Here is a 17,901-nt window from a genome sequence, read left to right as displayed (position 1 = left end):
AAATGGCCATCAGTGTTAAAACGCTTATTAATGTATGGCTTATTTAGTTCCATTTATAGATAACTGACTGCAACTCCTCCTGTCCTCCAGACCTGGATTATTTTGAAGTAAATTCTGACTATCATATCTCATTTCTTTTTTGTTCGTTTCGTTTTCAGAGAGAGGGAGAGTAGAGATTTTTTTTTTTTTTAAGGTTGATTATTTATTTGACAGATAGAGAGAGAGAGAGAGATGTCACAAGTAGGTAGAGAGAGGCAGAGAGGGGGAAGCAGGCTCTCTGCTGAGCAGAGAGCCCGACGTGGGGCTCGATCCCAGGACCCTGAGATCACGACCTGAGCCGAAGGCAGAGGCTTAACCCACTGAGCCACCCAGGTGCTGAGAGTGGAGATCTTGAAAGAGGGAGAGGGAGAATCCTAAGCAGCGCAGAGCCTGACCTGGGGCTCCATCTCAGGACCCTGAGATCATGACCTGAGCCAAAACCAAGTCAGTTGCTCAACTGACTGCACCACCCAGTCGTCCTGTCCTATCTTATTCTTAAATATTGCCATACGTGTCTCTAAAAGATAGACTTTTCTTTTTAAAAACATAACAAGGACATCACACCTAAAAAAGAAAAATTCCTTTGTATCATCATATATGTTCAGAGTTTTCTAGTTATGTATATTTTTAGTGTTGATTTGCTTAAATCAAGTAAGATCATACTTTGCAGTTGGTTGGTAAGTGTCTTTTTTCCTTCTTGCAATTTATTTATTGAAGAAGTGTGTTATTTGTCCTATGCAGTTTACATTGCCTCCTCTTTAATATGTCCTGTCACCTTTATTTCCTACAAATTGGTAGTTAGATTTAGTTGCTTGATCAGATTCAAGTTCTTTTCTTGGCAAGAATACTTAAAATGTGGTGATAGGTATTTTCATCAGTAGGGGCATTATATCTGATTATCTCTCTTTCTGGTCTTTTTATTAGGGGCTGTAAAATGGTGATTTTTACATTATCATTTCTTCATACTAGCTACAGTATGGCTATATAGAAAAACTTGCCCATATCCACTATTTGGTTACTGTGAGGTACAGTTCATCCAGGAAAAGTAGGATTAAATATTTGATGCCCTTCATTTTTCAAACTGAGTTTGCTGGCATTTTCCAAAGATGACTGCTTTTTCCCCCCCAAGTCACTTAAACATATAGATTTAAACATGTTTACTATATTTGAATTACCATAGTTCTCACTGATGTTTAATTTGTCCTATCTTTGTCTAGTGACAGCTTCTTCATGTTAGCTTCTAGAATCCTTTTGACAGGATCCTGATCCCAGTAGTTTTTAAAATAGCTCCCTTGCCTTTTGGTAGGACAAGATGTTCTGAGCTTGTCTTCTATTTTTCCTGCTCCAGACCTGTGTTCCTCTGTTTCTCTAAGGAGTCTTGCTTCCTTTTGGTGGGAATTGGTATTAGAGATTATAGTCTGGGTTTTGGGACTCTTTTTGTTTAGTTTTTTTGTTACTAGGTCAGCCGTTATTCCAGGGTTTTCCAGGGGTCAGCACTAGGAAATAAGTGTGTGTGTGTGTTAAAGGTAGACTGTTCGTACTGATATTTCCGGTTCAAGAGTATAGCATTTCTATTTAACCTCCTCACCCTTGTATCTGAATCTCCTAGTGCTCATCCCAAAAGTGCTGATTTCCAGTGACACCAACAGAAGTACCTTTTCTCAGGTAAATGGTAGCATTCTGAATGCACTTTTCTCTCCTTCCCTTCTCTCATTTTATAGTTTGTAGAGAGATCACTTCTAGTAGTGTCTGACGATCATCCTCATTTCTCTTTAAGGACAGCATAGTTAGTACTCTGATGGATGGATTATGGGTTATTCAAACAATCTTATACTGATGGCCGCTTAGATTGCTTCCAGTGTTGTTATTACAAATGGTGTTGTAATGAATATTCTTATAAATGTGTCTTTCTATATTTTTACCATTATACCATTGGGATAGATTTTTAGAGGTGGGATTGCTGGATCAGAGAGCAAATTTATATGTGATTTTGCTAAATAGTGTCCAATTCCCCTCCACAGGGATTGTGCCAGTACATAGTCCCACATATGAGAGTGCCTGTTACCTTACAGCTTCACCAATGGAATGTGTTTGTCAGACTTTAAAATTGTTTTAATCAAAGTTATAATGCACATGGTAAAATAGTTTGTAAGCACTCATGATGGAGAGCATTGAGTCTATACTCTATCCTCCCAAGAACCTGTATTAACAATTTTACTTCTAGTTCTTCTAGAATGTTAACCCATAACCCTTAGGTAGATCTCACTTAATTTAACTTTAGACAGTATTTGTTGACTCCCTGAAGTGAAAGATGATGCGTCCCTTTATAGTAATTCTTTGCCTCTTCTAGGGTTTTATATATTTTTAAATATATATATACATACGTATTATATATATTGGTATATATACTAATATATAGTTTTTATATATTATATCATTTCTAATTTTTAAAAAATATTTTATTTGAGAGATAACGCAAATACAGAGGAGGTGGATAGGATGGGGGAGAAGCAGTCCCCCCACTGAGTAGGGAGCCCCATGTGGGGCTCGATCCCAGGACCCTGGGATCATGACTTGAGCTGATGGCAGATGCTTAACTGACTGAGCCACCCAGGTGCCTCTGTTATTTCTAATTCTTATAATGGTTTTATTTTGACATTGTTACTTAACCCTTTTTATTCCATTAACTTTCAGCAGTGTTTCATTATTCTCCACTCTCTAAAGGAAGGATACCTATTGTTTCTAGTTTCTCTAAGCTGTACTTTTACTTTTATGTGGTTGTTTTAGTTCTGATCCATGGCCAGAACCAAGTCCTTTATTTATCCTTAGGTTAAGTCTAAAAATTAAATGTTATTATGAGTATTTAAATAAAAGTGTTATTATAAGTATTTAAATACTGCTCAACATAGGCCAAGTAGTGTGCTGGAATAACCTTTTCTTCCTTTTTGGTGTAGTGTCATCCCATTTGAAGGAGAATGTTCTTAACATCAGGGTCATATAAACTTTTTTTTTCTTATAATCCATCCAGAATTAAAAGCTATATTCTACATTCTAATATATAGATTAGTTTTGCAATTATTTGCACAAAAAAGCACAAGGGGACACCCACCCTGTATAGATAGCAGCCAAGATGTCACACCAGTCCTTCCATCCTCATGTTGGCAGACAGAAGGCTCTACTTTGTACCCTTTGTGGGTATTGGGGCACTTTTCAGAGCATGAGCCTTGGCTTTGACTTTGACCTTGTTAGTAGCCTCAGACCAGCACAGCCTGGTGCCCTGGCAGTGTTGTAATAAGTGTGTCTCTTCAAAAAAAAAAAAAAAAAACAAAAAACAAAGCCCGGGCTACGGGGTGGGGAGGCATGTCTCTCAAACTTGAGACTGATGCCTTTTAGGGCCTTGAATTTGGCAAAAGCCTCGATGGCTTTAATTTTATTTTATTGGTCTGCATCTTCTTTAGAGCCTTCTTGCGTTTCTTGAAAAAAATTTGAAGTTCCTAGGAACTTAGATTCTACCTCCTTAACTTATCTTTATGATTAGGGCTTACTGGTACCATTCTGTGCCATTTGGTACTGTGTGGTATGGTTCTTGGACTTTGCCATGTCTGCATTGCTGCCTGCAGTTCAGAAAGTGCTTGAGACCGGAAAAGAAAGAGCTGTATTTGGATTTTGATTCTTTTAAAATATTAGTTTCACTTTCCCCTTCTCCCTGCATTTCTAATCCTTTTCGCCTCTTGCATTATTTGCTTTATCATATCCTTAATCTTTTCCAAACTTAAAATAATACTTGCAGTCTAAAGGCTTGCTTCCCCCCCCCCCCTTAATGGCTTCCTCCTACCTTCCTGTTCTGATCTGTGCAAAGTTAGCTACATTGTTATAATCCTGGAATGTCCCTTCATCATGCTCCTGTTTCATTATTTCCTGGCCCCTGTGTTATTTTATTTCATTTGCCAGAGTTCATATTCCAGTTCTTATAGGAGACAATCACAGCAGTGGACTTGTAGAAAGGGTGCATTTGAGTTTTTCCATGTCTGAAAAATGTCTGCTTTCTCAAACCTGGTTGATAATTTGTATGCTGCTGGAGTTCTAGGCTCTAGAATTTGCCCCCAGAACTTTGAAGAAAGTTTCCTACTGTCTTGAGCTGGCTTCCTCTGACCCTGCTTCCAAAGGGGAAGGGAATACTTTGCCCTCTTACTGCCATTTGGGGTATGTGTGTAGGTTCCTTGTTCAGGCTTCCTTAACACCAGGGTGGGAAATTTCCTTTTACGAGTGGTGGGTGGGAGTTCTGATTCTCCGAGAGGACTCCACTGATAGCTCTCTGGCTGGGTAGAGTAGTGCCTTTTTTTTTTTTTTTTTTAAAGATTTATTTATTTATTTTATAGTGCATATGTGCACACATGTGAGTGGAAGGGAGGGGCAGAGGGAGAAGGAGAGAGGGAATCCTTAAGCAGAATCTCTACTGAGCAGAGAGTCCAACGCGGGACCCCGAGATCATGACTTGAGCTAAATCAAGAGCCCGCTGCCTAACCGACTGAGCCACCCAGGCGCCCCTAGAGTCGTGCCTTTTTGCTGCTCTCGCCACGGCTTCAGTTACTGCCACAGGAGAGTGGAAGTCCAGGTTCTCCACATTCTCCACTGAAACCACATTGAGGACGTCCTCGTTACTGCTGGGGATGACGAAAGTCCCAGCCCCCTACTTAATTTCTTTACAGCCTGGCCAAGATAGAAATTTGGTTTCTTCCCTGCTTGTCCTTTGCTGGCTTGAGTGGAAAAACCACACAGGTTTTTCTGTGGTGTTTGGCTGATGTTTGGTGGTTTTTTTTCCCTGAGTTTTCTCACTTGTCAGGGTGTCCCTTTTCTGGCTCTTTGGCTGACTCTTTTTGGAGGTTTTTTGGTCTGCATTAATTGCTATTTATGGGTTGCCACTTTAGTCATGAATGGAGGTTGAATTTTATCAAATGCTTTTTCTACATCTATTGAGATGATACGATTTTTCCCATTTGTCAATGTAAGTGACATTTATTTTCAAATGTTTAACTTTGCATCCCAAGGATAAACCCATTTGGTCGTGATATATTATCCTTTTTATCCATATTGCTAGAATCCGTTTCCTGATACTTATTTTATGGTCACATCTATATTCATAGGAGATTTTGGCTGTAATTTTTGTTTCTTGTAATGTTCTTGTCAGATTTTGGTGTCAAGGTCATGCTGGCCTCAAAAAGGAAAGAGGATTGTATTTTAAACTACAAGTGGTATGGTTTTTAGTATAGAAAGTCATCAGTGATTGCAGCTTTTTGGATGAGTGTTGAATTTAGGAAAATTCAGTATTACACATAAGCAGTGGGAATAGGGAAATGCTTATCAGTGTTTCCCTATAATATGAGGGGATAGGTAATGCCTCCCTATACCCCCACCCCATTATGTACTTATATTTATTTTACTTATTTTGGCTGAATAATCTCATGTCAAGTTAATGCCCCCATGATGTTTTATCTGTTAGTGTTTTAGTGCATATCTCCTAAGGACAATTATATTCTATATATATAATGAGGATACTTTTACCACCATCAAGAAATTTCACATTCATACAACATTATCTAACAAACAATCCATATTTAAATTTTCCCAGTTCCAATAATGTACTTCGCAGCTGTTTGTTTTGAGCCTGGGTCCAATTAGGGATCATATGTTGCATTTAGTTGTCCTGTCTCTTGTTCCCTTTTATCTAGAACTGTTCTTCTGCCCCCCACATTTTGGCTCTGACATCGACTTTTTAAAGCATCCAGACCAGTTGTTTTATAGAATTTCTCACATTTAGAATTTGTCTCATTGTTTCCTCATGCTTAAGTTCATGTTTAAACATTTTGGCAAAGGGCGCATGGGTGGCTCAGTCAGTTAAGTCGCTGCCTTCAGCCCAGGTCATGATCCTGGAGTCCTGGGATCAGCAGAGAGCCTGCTTCTCCCTCTGCCTGCCGCTGTGCCTACTTGTGCGCGCACGCGCGCTCTCTCTTTCTCTGTCAAATAAATAAAGAAAATCTTAAAAACAAAACAAAAAAACATTTTGGCAACAATACCATGGGTAACATGTCTAATGCTATGCATTTTTATTCTCCTAGGAGTTATTCTTTTTTCTTCCATCCTTTTTTTTTTTAAAGGCTCTAATTTGTTGTCTTTCTTATCCTCTTGTAGCTTTCTGTTCCTGTTTTGTAAAAGTCATGTTTTTTCTGTTCTATTTAAGGATACCAGTTTCCTGAAACATATTTCTTAATCATTTTCAGAGATACATACTTCTAAGAGACGATGTTCCCTTTCCTCAATTTGCAGTATTTTTAAAAGGTCTTTTATTTTCTGTATGCCCTTGAGCAAGGTGAGCTCTATCTAGATTTGTTGTTTGTCATAAGCAGGGTGAATGGGTTACCATGGGCACTGTTCTTTGTGCCCTAGGTGGCTGTCAGGTCCCCTTCTCAGATCTGGTATCTGAAGGACTGGTTCATATTCACTGTTCCAGTTGTATTCCTAGTGACTAGCAGGCATCTGTGCTACTGAGGTAAAATTTTATCCCCTCACTGTCTGGTACTCTCCTATTCTGAACTCTGATGACCTACAGAAGAAATGAAAATTCCAAGTATACTCCATTAGAGTTGTTCTTGTCTCTGTTCTCACTGTGCATATTGTGTGTAATTATTATAACCAATATAACTAATTTTAAAAATAATTCAAGAGATTAAGTGGCTCTCCCTACCTATTTAAAGTATGTGTGTATGATCCATGAGTGTAACCAGAATTGAAGGGCACAGTGACTGAAGGCGGGTAGACCTATTAACCTATTATAATAGAAGAGAGGTAATGAGGATTGATATTTGGATGTTTCCTTTTGGTTTGCATCACAATGTCTTTTAAGAATCCAGTTATCAGTACGAGGTGTTAAGAAGTAGGTATCAGAAGATTATAAAGTCTTCACAACCAGATAGATGATGACTCTAGGGTTTGTAGCCAGGGTGACAGAGGAAAAGGTGGCAGTGCTGGCATTAAAAAAGAAGGAAGTAGAGATTTTTCTGGGCTTGATTTTTTTTCTCATTGCTTTGATTTGAGTTCTTTTTTTTTTTTTTAAGATTTTATTTATTTATTTGATAGACTGAGATCACAAGTAAGCAGAGAGGCAGGCATAGAGGGTGCGGGGAAGCAGGCTCCCTGCTGAGCAGAGAGCCGGATGCGGAGCTCGATCCCAGGACCCTGGGATCGTGACCTGAGCTGGAGGCAGATGCTTAACCCACTGAGCCACCCAGGCGCCCCTGATTTGGGGTCTATTGAGTGTGAGTTTACTATCCATGGGGTGCTCTCCAGGGACAGTTGAAATTTTGGACCTGAAGGTCATTGGAGAGGTGGGAGCTAAAGATAGTTTGGGAGTCAGTTACAGAGTGGTGAGTAATGAGAACTAAAGACATTTCATAAATCCTAAGTAGGCAGATGGAGGGCAGGAGGGAGGAAAAGATCAGTAAGATGTTGGAGACATCTCACCTCCTAAATCCAGATATCAAGTCCTGTTTATTCATGTACTCTCCTCCTTCTCCACTGCTGTCCTCTTGGTCCAGGCCACCGTACTCTAAGCATAATGGCTGTGATTCCTCCCGACTGGGTTCTTTACCACTCTTGCTTCTCTCCAGTCCTATCTGTACAGTGTCCGGAATGAGTCTTCCAAAGGGCAGACATGATCTGGTCAGTTCACTGTTACTCTTCTTGTTTTTCCTGTGGTCTACAAACTTCATGAAGTCAGGTACTGTAAAAGCCTTGTTCACTGTTAAACCTTGAGTGACTTACACAGGATGAGGCACATAGTAGGTACTCAGTTAATACACACTGAATAATTAAATGAATGTTTAATACAGTGTAGAGGTTTGGTGTTGATTTGGTTTCATCTTAAAAGAGTATGATCAGGGGTGCCTGGGTGGCTCAGTAGGTTAAGCATCTGCCTTCTGCTCAGGTCATGATCTCAGGGTCCTAGGATCAAGCCCTGCATTGGGCTCTTTGCTCATCGGGGAGCCTGCTTCCCCCTTTCTCTCTGCCTGCCTCTCCGCCTACTTGTGATCTTTCTCTCTGTCAAATAAATAAATAAATAAAATCTTAAAAGAGTATAATCAATAAGTAGTCTTTTCATATATTTAACCCCATTGTTTGTGATTGTTCCAAATAACTGATGATCCCCAAATCATGTGGCTTTGGCAGATCCCCTTTGGGATTGTAAATATTTGTATTTGTTTTCTGAGGCTAATGTTGTTATGCTTTATTCCTGGAGTAAATCCTGAGAATCAGCAGAGAAAGTTCAGAATGTGGAGGGTACAGCCTGGATGTGCCTCACTTGTGGTGACTACAGTATAAAGTCATTTATTTTTACACTGATCACTGAAAGTTATTTCTCCTCCACCTGTAAGATGGCTGTTCTCTTTGGTACCAGAGGACGGGCAGTCACAGCCTGGAATTAAAAAGGAAGAAATTTATAGAGAGTTCTGATGGCCTACTTCTTAATGTTTTCTCTGGCAAATTGGTCTCACCTTTCCCACCTTGGTCTGACTTCCTCACTGGGAAAGTTTCATACTGCGTAGGAAAGAACAATTTAGCAGGAATAGGAGTTGTACATTATTAGCTCAGTGGTGCTCAAACCCGTTCAGGTGATGGGGTACCTACAAGTCATGGTATTGTGTGGAATACTCTGAAATATTTATATATTAAATGTCAAACTACATTTTCCCCCTAAATCAGATACTATTTTATATTATATTTTAGAATAGAAGAGGAGAAAGGCTTAAGAAAAATTTATGGTGAAAACTTAAATTAGATTACATTATTTTTTCATGCAAATTGGGAAGTGGCCATTTTTGGCACTTCAGCCTGGTTCCTAAACCTGCAGTGTTTTAAGTAGCAAACTGGAGAACTATTAAATTAATTGAATACGGGGGAGAGAAGAGGAAGTAAAGTAAAAGTGACAATATCACGGTTTTCGATCTGGGAGCATCAAAACCTCATGAACAGAAACTGGTGAGTCAGGAGGGAGAACTGGCGGGGAGGTCAAGAGCGGCTTTGGTTGACTCTAAACTCATGACAGGGCCGAGGAGAAGAATGCAACAGGCAGTTAGAATGTAGGCTTAGTGCCTGTCTTAGAGTAAGGCCATCAGTAAATATTGGGTGCCACTGTTACTAGGAAGAGAGCATAGAGATTTGGAAATCACTGGTGCGAATGAAGAAAATGAAGCTGTGAGAGTTGTTTTCAGGCTGAATACAGCAAAGCACAGGTCAAGGTTTGAACCTCGGGGAAGGAAGAGACTTGTATAGTGTAGAATGCTGCGGGGATGTCAGTAGAGATGGGAATCCAGAGGAGACAGTTTGGTTTAACAATGAGTTACAGATGTCCTTTGAGAAAATGGTCTCAGTATTATATGCATTAATTCATTCACGCAAGACAGAAATCTAGGCATTCTCTTCAATATCTCTCCTGTTACTTGTCCCTTCAGTATTATGATGAAGTGCTGTCAAATTTACCTTCCTAAGTAGGACACAAAAGTGAAACTATACAAGAGTAATGGATACATTAGACTTTATCACAATGAAATCTTTTGCTCATCCAAAGACACTCTTTAGGGAAATGACAAGTCAAGGCATTGAGTTCTAAAAACTCAATTTATAAACTCTTACAACTCAGTAAGACAAACAGTCTAAGAAAAATGGTCTAAAGATTTGAATGCTTCATCAAAGGAGATATACAGATGGCAAATAAACTTATGAAAAGATGCTTAGCATCATTAGTCATTGGGAAAATGCAAATTAAAACTACCTTGAGAAAGCCCTGACACATCCCGTAGAATGGCTAAAATTAAAGAGACTTACATTAGGAAGTGTTAGGAAGAATGTGGAGCACCTGGCACCCTCATGCCTTCCTGATAGACTCAGAGATGGGCCGTGGTGTTCAAAATCAAGTTTATGGGGTCATGTTCCTGAGCTTCCCTCCTTCTGTTATCTCCCCAGTTCCCTGGGGCTCCCTGTCAGTTCTGCTGGCCAGAAAACTGGGGCTTTATTTATCCTGTTCTGCTGTGCACCTCCCACGACTACATCTGTGGTCCAGACCTAGCAGTGGGAGGGCACAGAGGACAAATAAGTAATTGGGATTTGCCCCATTCTCTTCGGGTTACACTACTGGTTGGAAAGGAAGGTTCTTCACTCACTGCTTTAGGTATCTGTAGATCCTCCCACTTTCCCATTCCTTGAGCCTGAAATAGAGTGCTTTTCCTGGAACTCTGTCTATGCTGTTGTCAACTTCCAGTTTTTATGCCGCCTTATGTCCATGCTGAGTGATACCAGAGGAAAGGAAATGGTAAAGGTATGGTTTATCACTGATTTGGTGAAATTTTGAATTCTGATCTTCTGCCCCAGTCCATGTACTATTGTTTACCTTTTTTGATCCCTCACGTAGGTGCTCCTTGAATTTGACCCTGGGTGTATAGAAGTATTTTATAGCTGTGAGAGACAAGGTGGAGTATGCTGACTATATTTTACTTGGAACCAGAACTTCCAGATTTCTTTTTATTTATCCTGCTCTGCATTCATTGGACTCCTTGAATGTGTGAATATGTATCTCTTGTCAGTTTTGGAAAATTTTCAGCTCTTTTCATACCAAGAACTAAGTGGAGATGGGAATCCAAAAAGGGTACATAGAGCCTTGAAACCAGCTTGGGTTGTGCCCCATTCTCCTTACCTCTTCTGGAATATTGATTAGTCTTAGAATTTCTGGGTCTATCTTTGTCTTTTGCTTTTTAATTTTTATTTAGTTATCAAAAGATTTCATTTATTTACTTGTCAGACAGAGAGCACAAGCAGGGGGAGCAGCAGGGAGAGGGAGAAGCAGGCTCCCCACTGAGCAGGGAGCTGATGTGAGACTCGATCCCGGGGCCTTGGCATCATGACCTGAGCTGAAAACAGATGCTTAACCAACTGAGCCATCCGGATATCCCTATCTTCTGCTTTTTTTTTTTTTTTTAAATAATTTCTGTCTCTAAACACTGTTCTGTACAATTTCTGTAGGTTCGCTAATTCACTTTGGTTGTATCTCTAATTTGTGTTGATTGTGACCTTTCTGCTCTTAGCCAACCGTTGAGTTATTTTTTTCTTATTTTGAGAAATATGTTTTTCTTTTTCAGTTTTGCTTGATCATATCATAGTTTTACTTTACTCATTTTTAATTCTTTTATTTCTTTAAGCTTATTGAGCATTCCATGTCCTGTAACTCATACTTCCAATATCTGAAGTCTTCAAAAGTCTGATTCCGCCATCTTTTATTTCTCAGGTTCTTATTTATGGGCTTTGTTTCCCGGAGGGATGTAATTTTTGCCCACAAACTATTTCTTGGGACTGTGTGTGTATATGTGTATGTTTAGGCTAAGGTTGAAGTGAATTTTTCCGGAGATGATTTACATATTTCTTGTTAGAGCTCTGTGGCCGCTTTCAGTTTGTGACCATTTCAACTTGCATTCCTGGGTTGAGGTTTTTGACCATTCAGTAGCAATCCCTTGTGAGGGCCAGGTTGTGGTTGAACTTGCAGGAAGATTGCCAAGTTTTGAGAGTAATTGTTTTCATTTTAGTTCCTGAGATGTGTGTGTATGTGGATGGGTTTCTATCTTGATCGCCTTTGTAGTCCCAGTTTAAATTATGAGGGAGAAGCATATATTATCATTTCTTTCTCAGGCTGGATGTTACTTTTGCCTTGTATTCCTTGAGCCCCATTTAATTGGGAGAATGAATCTTGCATTGGGTGATGTAAATAAATGCCTTCGAGGGGAAAGCTAGTTTTTGTGTTTTGCTTTTCACCCTGTTGTGTTCTTAGCTTCATTCAGTTCTTCATCTGAATCTTCCTTATTTCCTTCCAAGCTCGTCAGTGTATTTAGTTGAGAAGATAAAAACATCCATTATTTATAATTGTTTCAGTAGAGCATCAGAAGTATACTTAGCTTGTCATATTGCCAGAAATGGAATTCACAGCTGCAGTTTTTCCAAGTTTCAACCTGATTTAGTTACTATTCTTCAGACTTTATATGAACAGTTAGCACCTCTGTATTTTTATCAGGCCATTTCCCCTGCTTCAAATCTCCTGTCCTCCCCACCCAGCCAAATCCTGTTCACTCTTCAAGGTTCACTTCAAGTTCTCCCTCTTCCAGAGAGTCATCGTAGAGTGTCCTCGCTCAGTAGTTTCCAGATGTTTGGAATTTTGCACCACTAAAATCTTAAAAACAAGGTTTGTGGAACCACAAAGAAATGATCATCGCCCATCATCATCATTTTTGAAAAGAAATTACATTTTTACAGCAAAGAGCAGGAAGAACATGTCAGATTAAGGATGGTTTTAAAAATTACGTGCTTTTATATGGAAAACACACTGCGCTGTCCCCTTGTCTCCCTTATTTTGCTATTGACTGTCAGGGGCCTCATTGTAGACTGTCCACAGGTAATCAGACCGATGGCCTGCTGCCAGGATGAGGTCTTCAACTTGCAAGCCCATAGCATTTTGTTTTACCAATTGTGTGGCACCTAGTCTTGTATTTCCTCATGGCAGCTCATGTCTTACTGTTTACCTTTACATTTTATTATGTTTTATCTCCTTGACTAGACTGTAAGCTCCTTAAGAGCCATTATATGTGTGTATTTAGATTACTCATAAATATGTGTTGAATGAGTTAAATTTAGATGCCTCTGATGATAGTTGAAACCTAAAAATATTTATAGAGCACACATTTGAGTATATCACAGCTTTGAATGTTGTTTATTTCTTGAGGAAAAAGAAGTTTTAATATGAATCATGAGTCTCTTATTCATCTCCCTTCTCCTCAGGGAAATTCATTCAATTAACAAACTTACCAGTGCTTGTTAAAAGCCAGGCCTTTGTTAGAGGCTGAGAATAAGAAGATGAAGTGAAACAAAGTTCCAGTCTAGTGGGTTCTACGTACATGTAACTAGAAAGAATGGACTAGCTTCTGGGAAGCCTGTATAGTAGAGCTTTGAAACAAGTCTTGTGACAATGTAGAGAGAGCAACTGTGTTTTGTGAGGGAGTCAGAGAGGCCTCCAGAGGGGAGGAGGCATTCTTTCATTTAGTCATTGATTCGGCTAATATCTCCAGTGCCAAGCCCTGTTGTAGATGCATCTTGAGTGAGTCCGATGCTTGGTGATAGAGCACGTTTTAGGAAGGAGATTGTGCTCAGGAACATACGTTATGAAGTCACAGCAGACCTGGGTTTGAGTTCATACACTGCTGCTTACTAGATATTTGCCCTTGGGGCAAGCTATTTAATTTCTATAAGACTATTTTGTAAAATCCTCCAAGACTCCCTTACCTCACAGGATTGTCATGTAGATAAAAGGAGGTGTGGTATATAAAACGCTCTGAACAGTTCCCAGCCCTTCTGAATTAGCTCAACACATGGTAAATATACCTAAAAGGCATAGGTGATTGAGGCCTGATGAGAAGGTCAGTGTGACTGTCACATGGGGGACTATGTGTTGTGTGTTGGTAGCTGGTGGTGGCAGAAGCTGAAGGGTCTAGCGAGGCTCAGTTGCAAACAACATTGCTTCTCATGCTAATTAGTATTTTTATTACTGAATGCATTTGGGAGTCTCAGATTCATGTTAGAGTTTTGTCTTCATTTTCTAAACTGTGTTGTGCCATGTAGAGCTTAGCATAGTAGTTAGGAACACGGGCTTTGGAGCCAAAATGCCTGGGTTCTGGTCCCAGCTTCATTTCCTAAATGTGTGAGCTCAGACAAGTACTTGAACAGTCTGCACGTTAGTTTCTTCACTGGTACACTGGGTAATAAACATAGCTGTCTTACATGTTTGTTTTGTTTGCATACATGCTTTTTGAGTTTTGTTTTATTTTTCATTATTTTTTTAAGGTGTGGAACTCTGTGTCAGAGGAGCCTTATGTAAAATTTAGAGGTAAAACAGTAAAAGTAGGGGTGTCTCGGTGGCTCAGGTTGAGTCTGAGTCTTGGTTTTAGCTCAGATCATGAGCTCAGGTTCCCTGGATCAAACCCAGTGTGGGGCTCCCTGCTGGGCGGGGAGTGTGTGTCCCTCCCTCTGCTCCTTCCCCTGCTTGCTCCCTGCTCCTCCTCCCCCTGCTCGCTCCCTGCTCCTCCTCCCCCAACCCCCACCACATGCACCCTGGGGCATGCCTCACTCTCTCTCTCTCTCAAATAAATAAATAAATCTTCAGAAAAACCATAAAAGTAGATCTATGTGATGGATCTCTTTCATTCCCTTCCCTTTCCCCCTAAGGCCTCTGATACATCTCTGGTCTACACTAAAAACCACTGCCTTAGAAAAGTGAATTTTGGGGCTCGTGGGTGGCCGAGTGAAGGATCCAACTCTTGATTTCCAATCAGGTCATGATCTCAGGGTTGTAAGAGCAAGCCCCACATCAGGCTCCCTGTGCAATGGGGAGTCTGTTGCTCTCCCTCTCCTACCCTTCCCCTAAAGTAAATAAATAAATCTTAAAAAAAGGGGGGGTCTTTCTCTTAAGTATTTGTCTAATTGATAATTAGGACAAAGAACTTTTATAAGTTGGGAAATTAGCATTTGTAGTAGTCTACATCAGTGTATATATTTCAAGGTTTACTTATTTTAGTGTGTGTGCCTGTAGGGGCAGAGGAAGAGAATCCTTCAGGTAGACTCCTTGCTGGGGTAGGAGCTGTTGTGGGGCTCCATCCCGTGACCCTTGACCCATAAGATCAGGACCTGAGCTGAAACCAAGAGTCAGAGGCTCAACCGACTGAGCCAACCAGGCACCCGTAAATCAATATTTTGATATAAAAATCATGAGCCTTCATATTAACAACTAAAATATGACTTTGTATTTTGCAAAAAAAAAAAGATTTTGCAAATCTCTTTGATTTAGAATGCTAGAGCTACAAGATGTCAGAACTGGAATAGATCTTTCTTAGTGATCTCTTCATAGAGGGAAAATTGGATCCTACAGAGGGAAGTCTTTAAAGCTATGCTACAGCCAGTCCCCACATGCTCATGTTTTAGACCTCCTGGCTCTCATTTCTTGCTCCAAGCTGCACAGCTAGTTCATTGCCAGAACCAGGGCAAGCAGATAGTTTTCACCATTCTAGGACTTCTGCTTCTTTCACCTCTTGCTGTTTTACAGTATGTATTCTTGGCTTTAATGTTGACTTTGCTCTGAAGCATTACTTGGTGAGTCTGTGGATTGTTTTTTGTTCCTCCGGTTGGTCTTGGAGTTCTCGGAGAGTGAGGGCCTGTGGACTTAGGCTCATTAGGTATTCCAAGATGCCTTTCCTTATATTGATCAGTTTAAATGTCTGATTAATTACCATCTATCTGTAAATCTAGAAAATAGGTAAACCATCAAAAATAATGATGTTCTAAATTAAAAATGGATCTTATTTACCTCGGTGAGTAAGCAGACCCACCATCGCTGAAAATCATTAGGAAAATTTAAAGTTGTTTTCCACTCTGTTAATGCCCTTTATGTTAAGGAAATGGCAGACGTTTGAATGGGTGTCCATGACTGGTCACACAGAGCCTGCACACTCCCGACCACTTACTCAGGAGCTAATAAAGTACCGTAATTAGGCCTTTAAAGCACTCCCACAACCTTTAGGCTCTTCTAGTCTGTCAGGGACCATACAGACTCTTGCATTGGATTTTCTGTTTCCCTCTGTCTTTCAGTTTTAAGCATTGTTATTTAAGTGGGTCCTAAACCTGGCTGGCTATTCACCAGAATCACCTGGGGAACTTAAAAAAAATTTTGGGACCTCACTCTAGACCCTCTGAACTAGAATCTTTGGGACCTGGGAATCTGTGTTTTCATAAAGTTTCCTCAGGTGATTTTGTTGGAACAGTGGATGGACCTAAGTTCTAGAACAAGTGGTAAAGCTGATGCCAGCTCTGAGAGTCAGTTCTGGATTCTTAACAGAGAGAATCTGACTCAACTTGTTTTTAATCCTGGCCCCTTTATGTTCTTAGGGAATATTCCTGTATTTTGCTTCTTAGTGATGGATCAATTCATAGCAGTTTTTAAGCTGTGTTCCCATAGAACTTTGGTGTTCCATGAGTTGCTGTTAAAATTGAATGATGCTGGATATTTTCCTATAGGTCTCTGTCTCTGTCTCTCTCTCTCTCACACACACACCCCCCTAAATGGACAGAATATTTCCATTTTAAGTAAAAATTCCTTTTTTGAACAAAAATTCTTAATTTTGATGTAATCAAACCCATCAGTTTTTCACATTATGGTTTGTGCTTGTTAAAGATTTTATTTATTTCACAGAGAGAGATCACAAGTAGGCGGAGCAGAGAGCCTGATGTGGGGCTCCATCCCAGGACTCTGAGATCATGACCTGAGCCAAAGGCAGAGGCTTAACCCACTGAGCCACCCAGGCGCCCCCCCCCCTTTAAAAAATTTTTTTATTTATTTATGGTTTGTGCTTTTTAAAAGTTTATTATTTTTAGTAATCTCTACATCCCACATGGGCTCAAACTCACAACCCTGAGTTCAAGAGTCCCATGATTTTCCAATTGAGCCAGCCACGCGCCCCTGGTTTTTGCTTTTGAAGTCTTATATCCTTAGCTATCTAAATCTATGGTTTTGATTTTGAACACCATCAGAGGAGTGCATGGAGAAAGCCTTAGAAGGAGGTTAGATGAAAATGGAAAAATTGTAGATAGAAGAGAATGAAATTATCTCAATATCAATTCAAAATTCTTTTCTACATAGATGGTCATGTCTGCAAATAGGAAAAAATTGATTGCTTCCTTTTCAGCCCATATGCCTTTTGTTTTTCTTGCCTTATTGCCCTGGCTTAACTGTTCAGTATAATGGCTAAGTGGTGAGGGTGGATATCCTTGTTTTATTTCTAATCCTAGAAGGAAGGTATTCAGTCTTTCACCATGAAGTATAATGTTAACTCTAAGTTTTTCATAGAGGTCCCTTATTAGCTTGAGGAAGATCCCCTCTATCCCTAGTTTTCTGAATTTTTACCATGAATATGTTTTGAATTTTATGAACTGCTTTTTCTGTGATTGATATAATTTTGATTTTTCTTTTTTAGCCTATTAAGATGGCATAGACTCTATTGATTGATTTTCAATATTAAGTCAGCCTTACATCCCTGGAATAAATTCCACTTGGTCATGGTGTATCTTGTTGAATTCTGTTTACTAGTATTTTGGTAAGGATTTTTGTAGCTAAAAGGATATTGATCTACTGTGTGTGTGTGTGTGTGTGTGTGTGTGTGTGTGTATAATTTATATTTTTGGTACTGTCTTTGTCTGGTTTTGGTATTAGAGTAACACTGGCCTTGTATAATGAGTTGAAGTGTTTCGTCCTCTTCTGTTTCTGGAAGATATTGTGTAGAATTTGGTATTCTTTTTTTTTTAATTGAAATATTTTAATTTTATGTACAGGGAGTTGGCATTAGGGTAGGTATCTTGGGTATCTTCAGTAGGTCTCTTGGATGACCCATTCAAGGAAGTTCATTTACTCCAACTTAATGAAGCCTATATCCCTTGAGTACTGGTAGAAACACTGGTGGTACATATTGAGGCTGTGTATCTGGATCGGACCATGTGGGTTTGAGCAGACGCAACAGGAACCCTGGCCATATTTCCTCAGATGGCTCCAGTAGAGCTGCTGGTGACCCATCTTTCCCATCCCCATCAGATGCAACAAGGCAAAAGGTATAATTGGTATTAATTCTTTCAATGTTTCTTAGAATTCTCCAGTGAAACCATCTGCATCTAATAAGATGATCATTTGACTTATTTAGTTCATGTAGTTACCATTTCTGATGCTCCTTATTTCTT

The 17,901-nt window shown here is 39.7% G+C and overlaps 2 protein-coding genes across 2 annotated transcripts in view; one reads left to right on the top strand and one right to left on the bottom strand.

The window, feature by feature from the left end:
* DENND1A (DENN domain containing 1A) overlaps nt 1-17,901 on the top strand; it is a 494,905-nt gene that overhangs the window by 9,098 nt on the left and 467,906 nt on the right. The gene's annotated exons all lie outside the window — the stretch shown is intronic.
* Nucleotides 17,576-17,740, bottom strand: LOC308352958 (small ribosomal subunit protein uS14-like; the record flags this gene model as incomplete). Its single annotated transcript, XM_080819492.1, has 1 exon — nt 17,576-17,740. The coding sequence occupies one exon, from the start codon at nt 17,738-17,740 to the stop codon at nt 17,576-17,578; it is 165 nt and encodes a 54-aa protein (XP_080675618.1).

Source organism: Martes martes (genome assembly GCF_963455335.1).
Source record: "Martes martes genome assembly, chromosome: 12".
NCBI classification, from domain to species: Eukaryota; Metazoa; Chordata; class Mammalia; order Carnivora; family Mustelidae; genus Martes; species Martes martes.
This window is presented reverse-complemented; position numbering and strand designations above follow the sequence as displayed.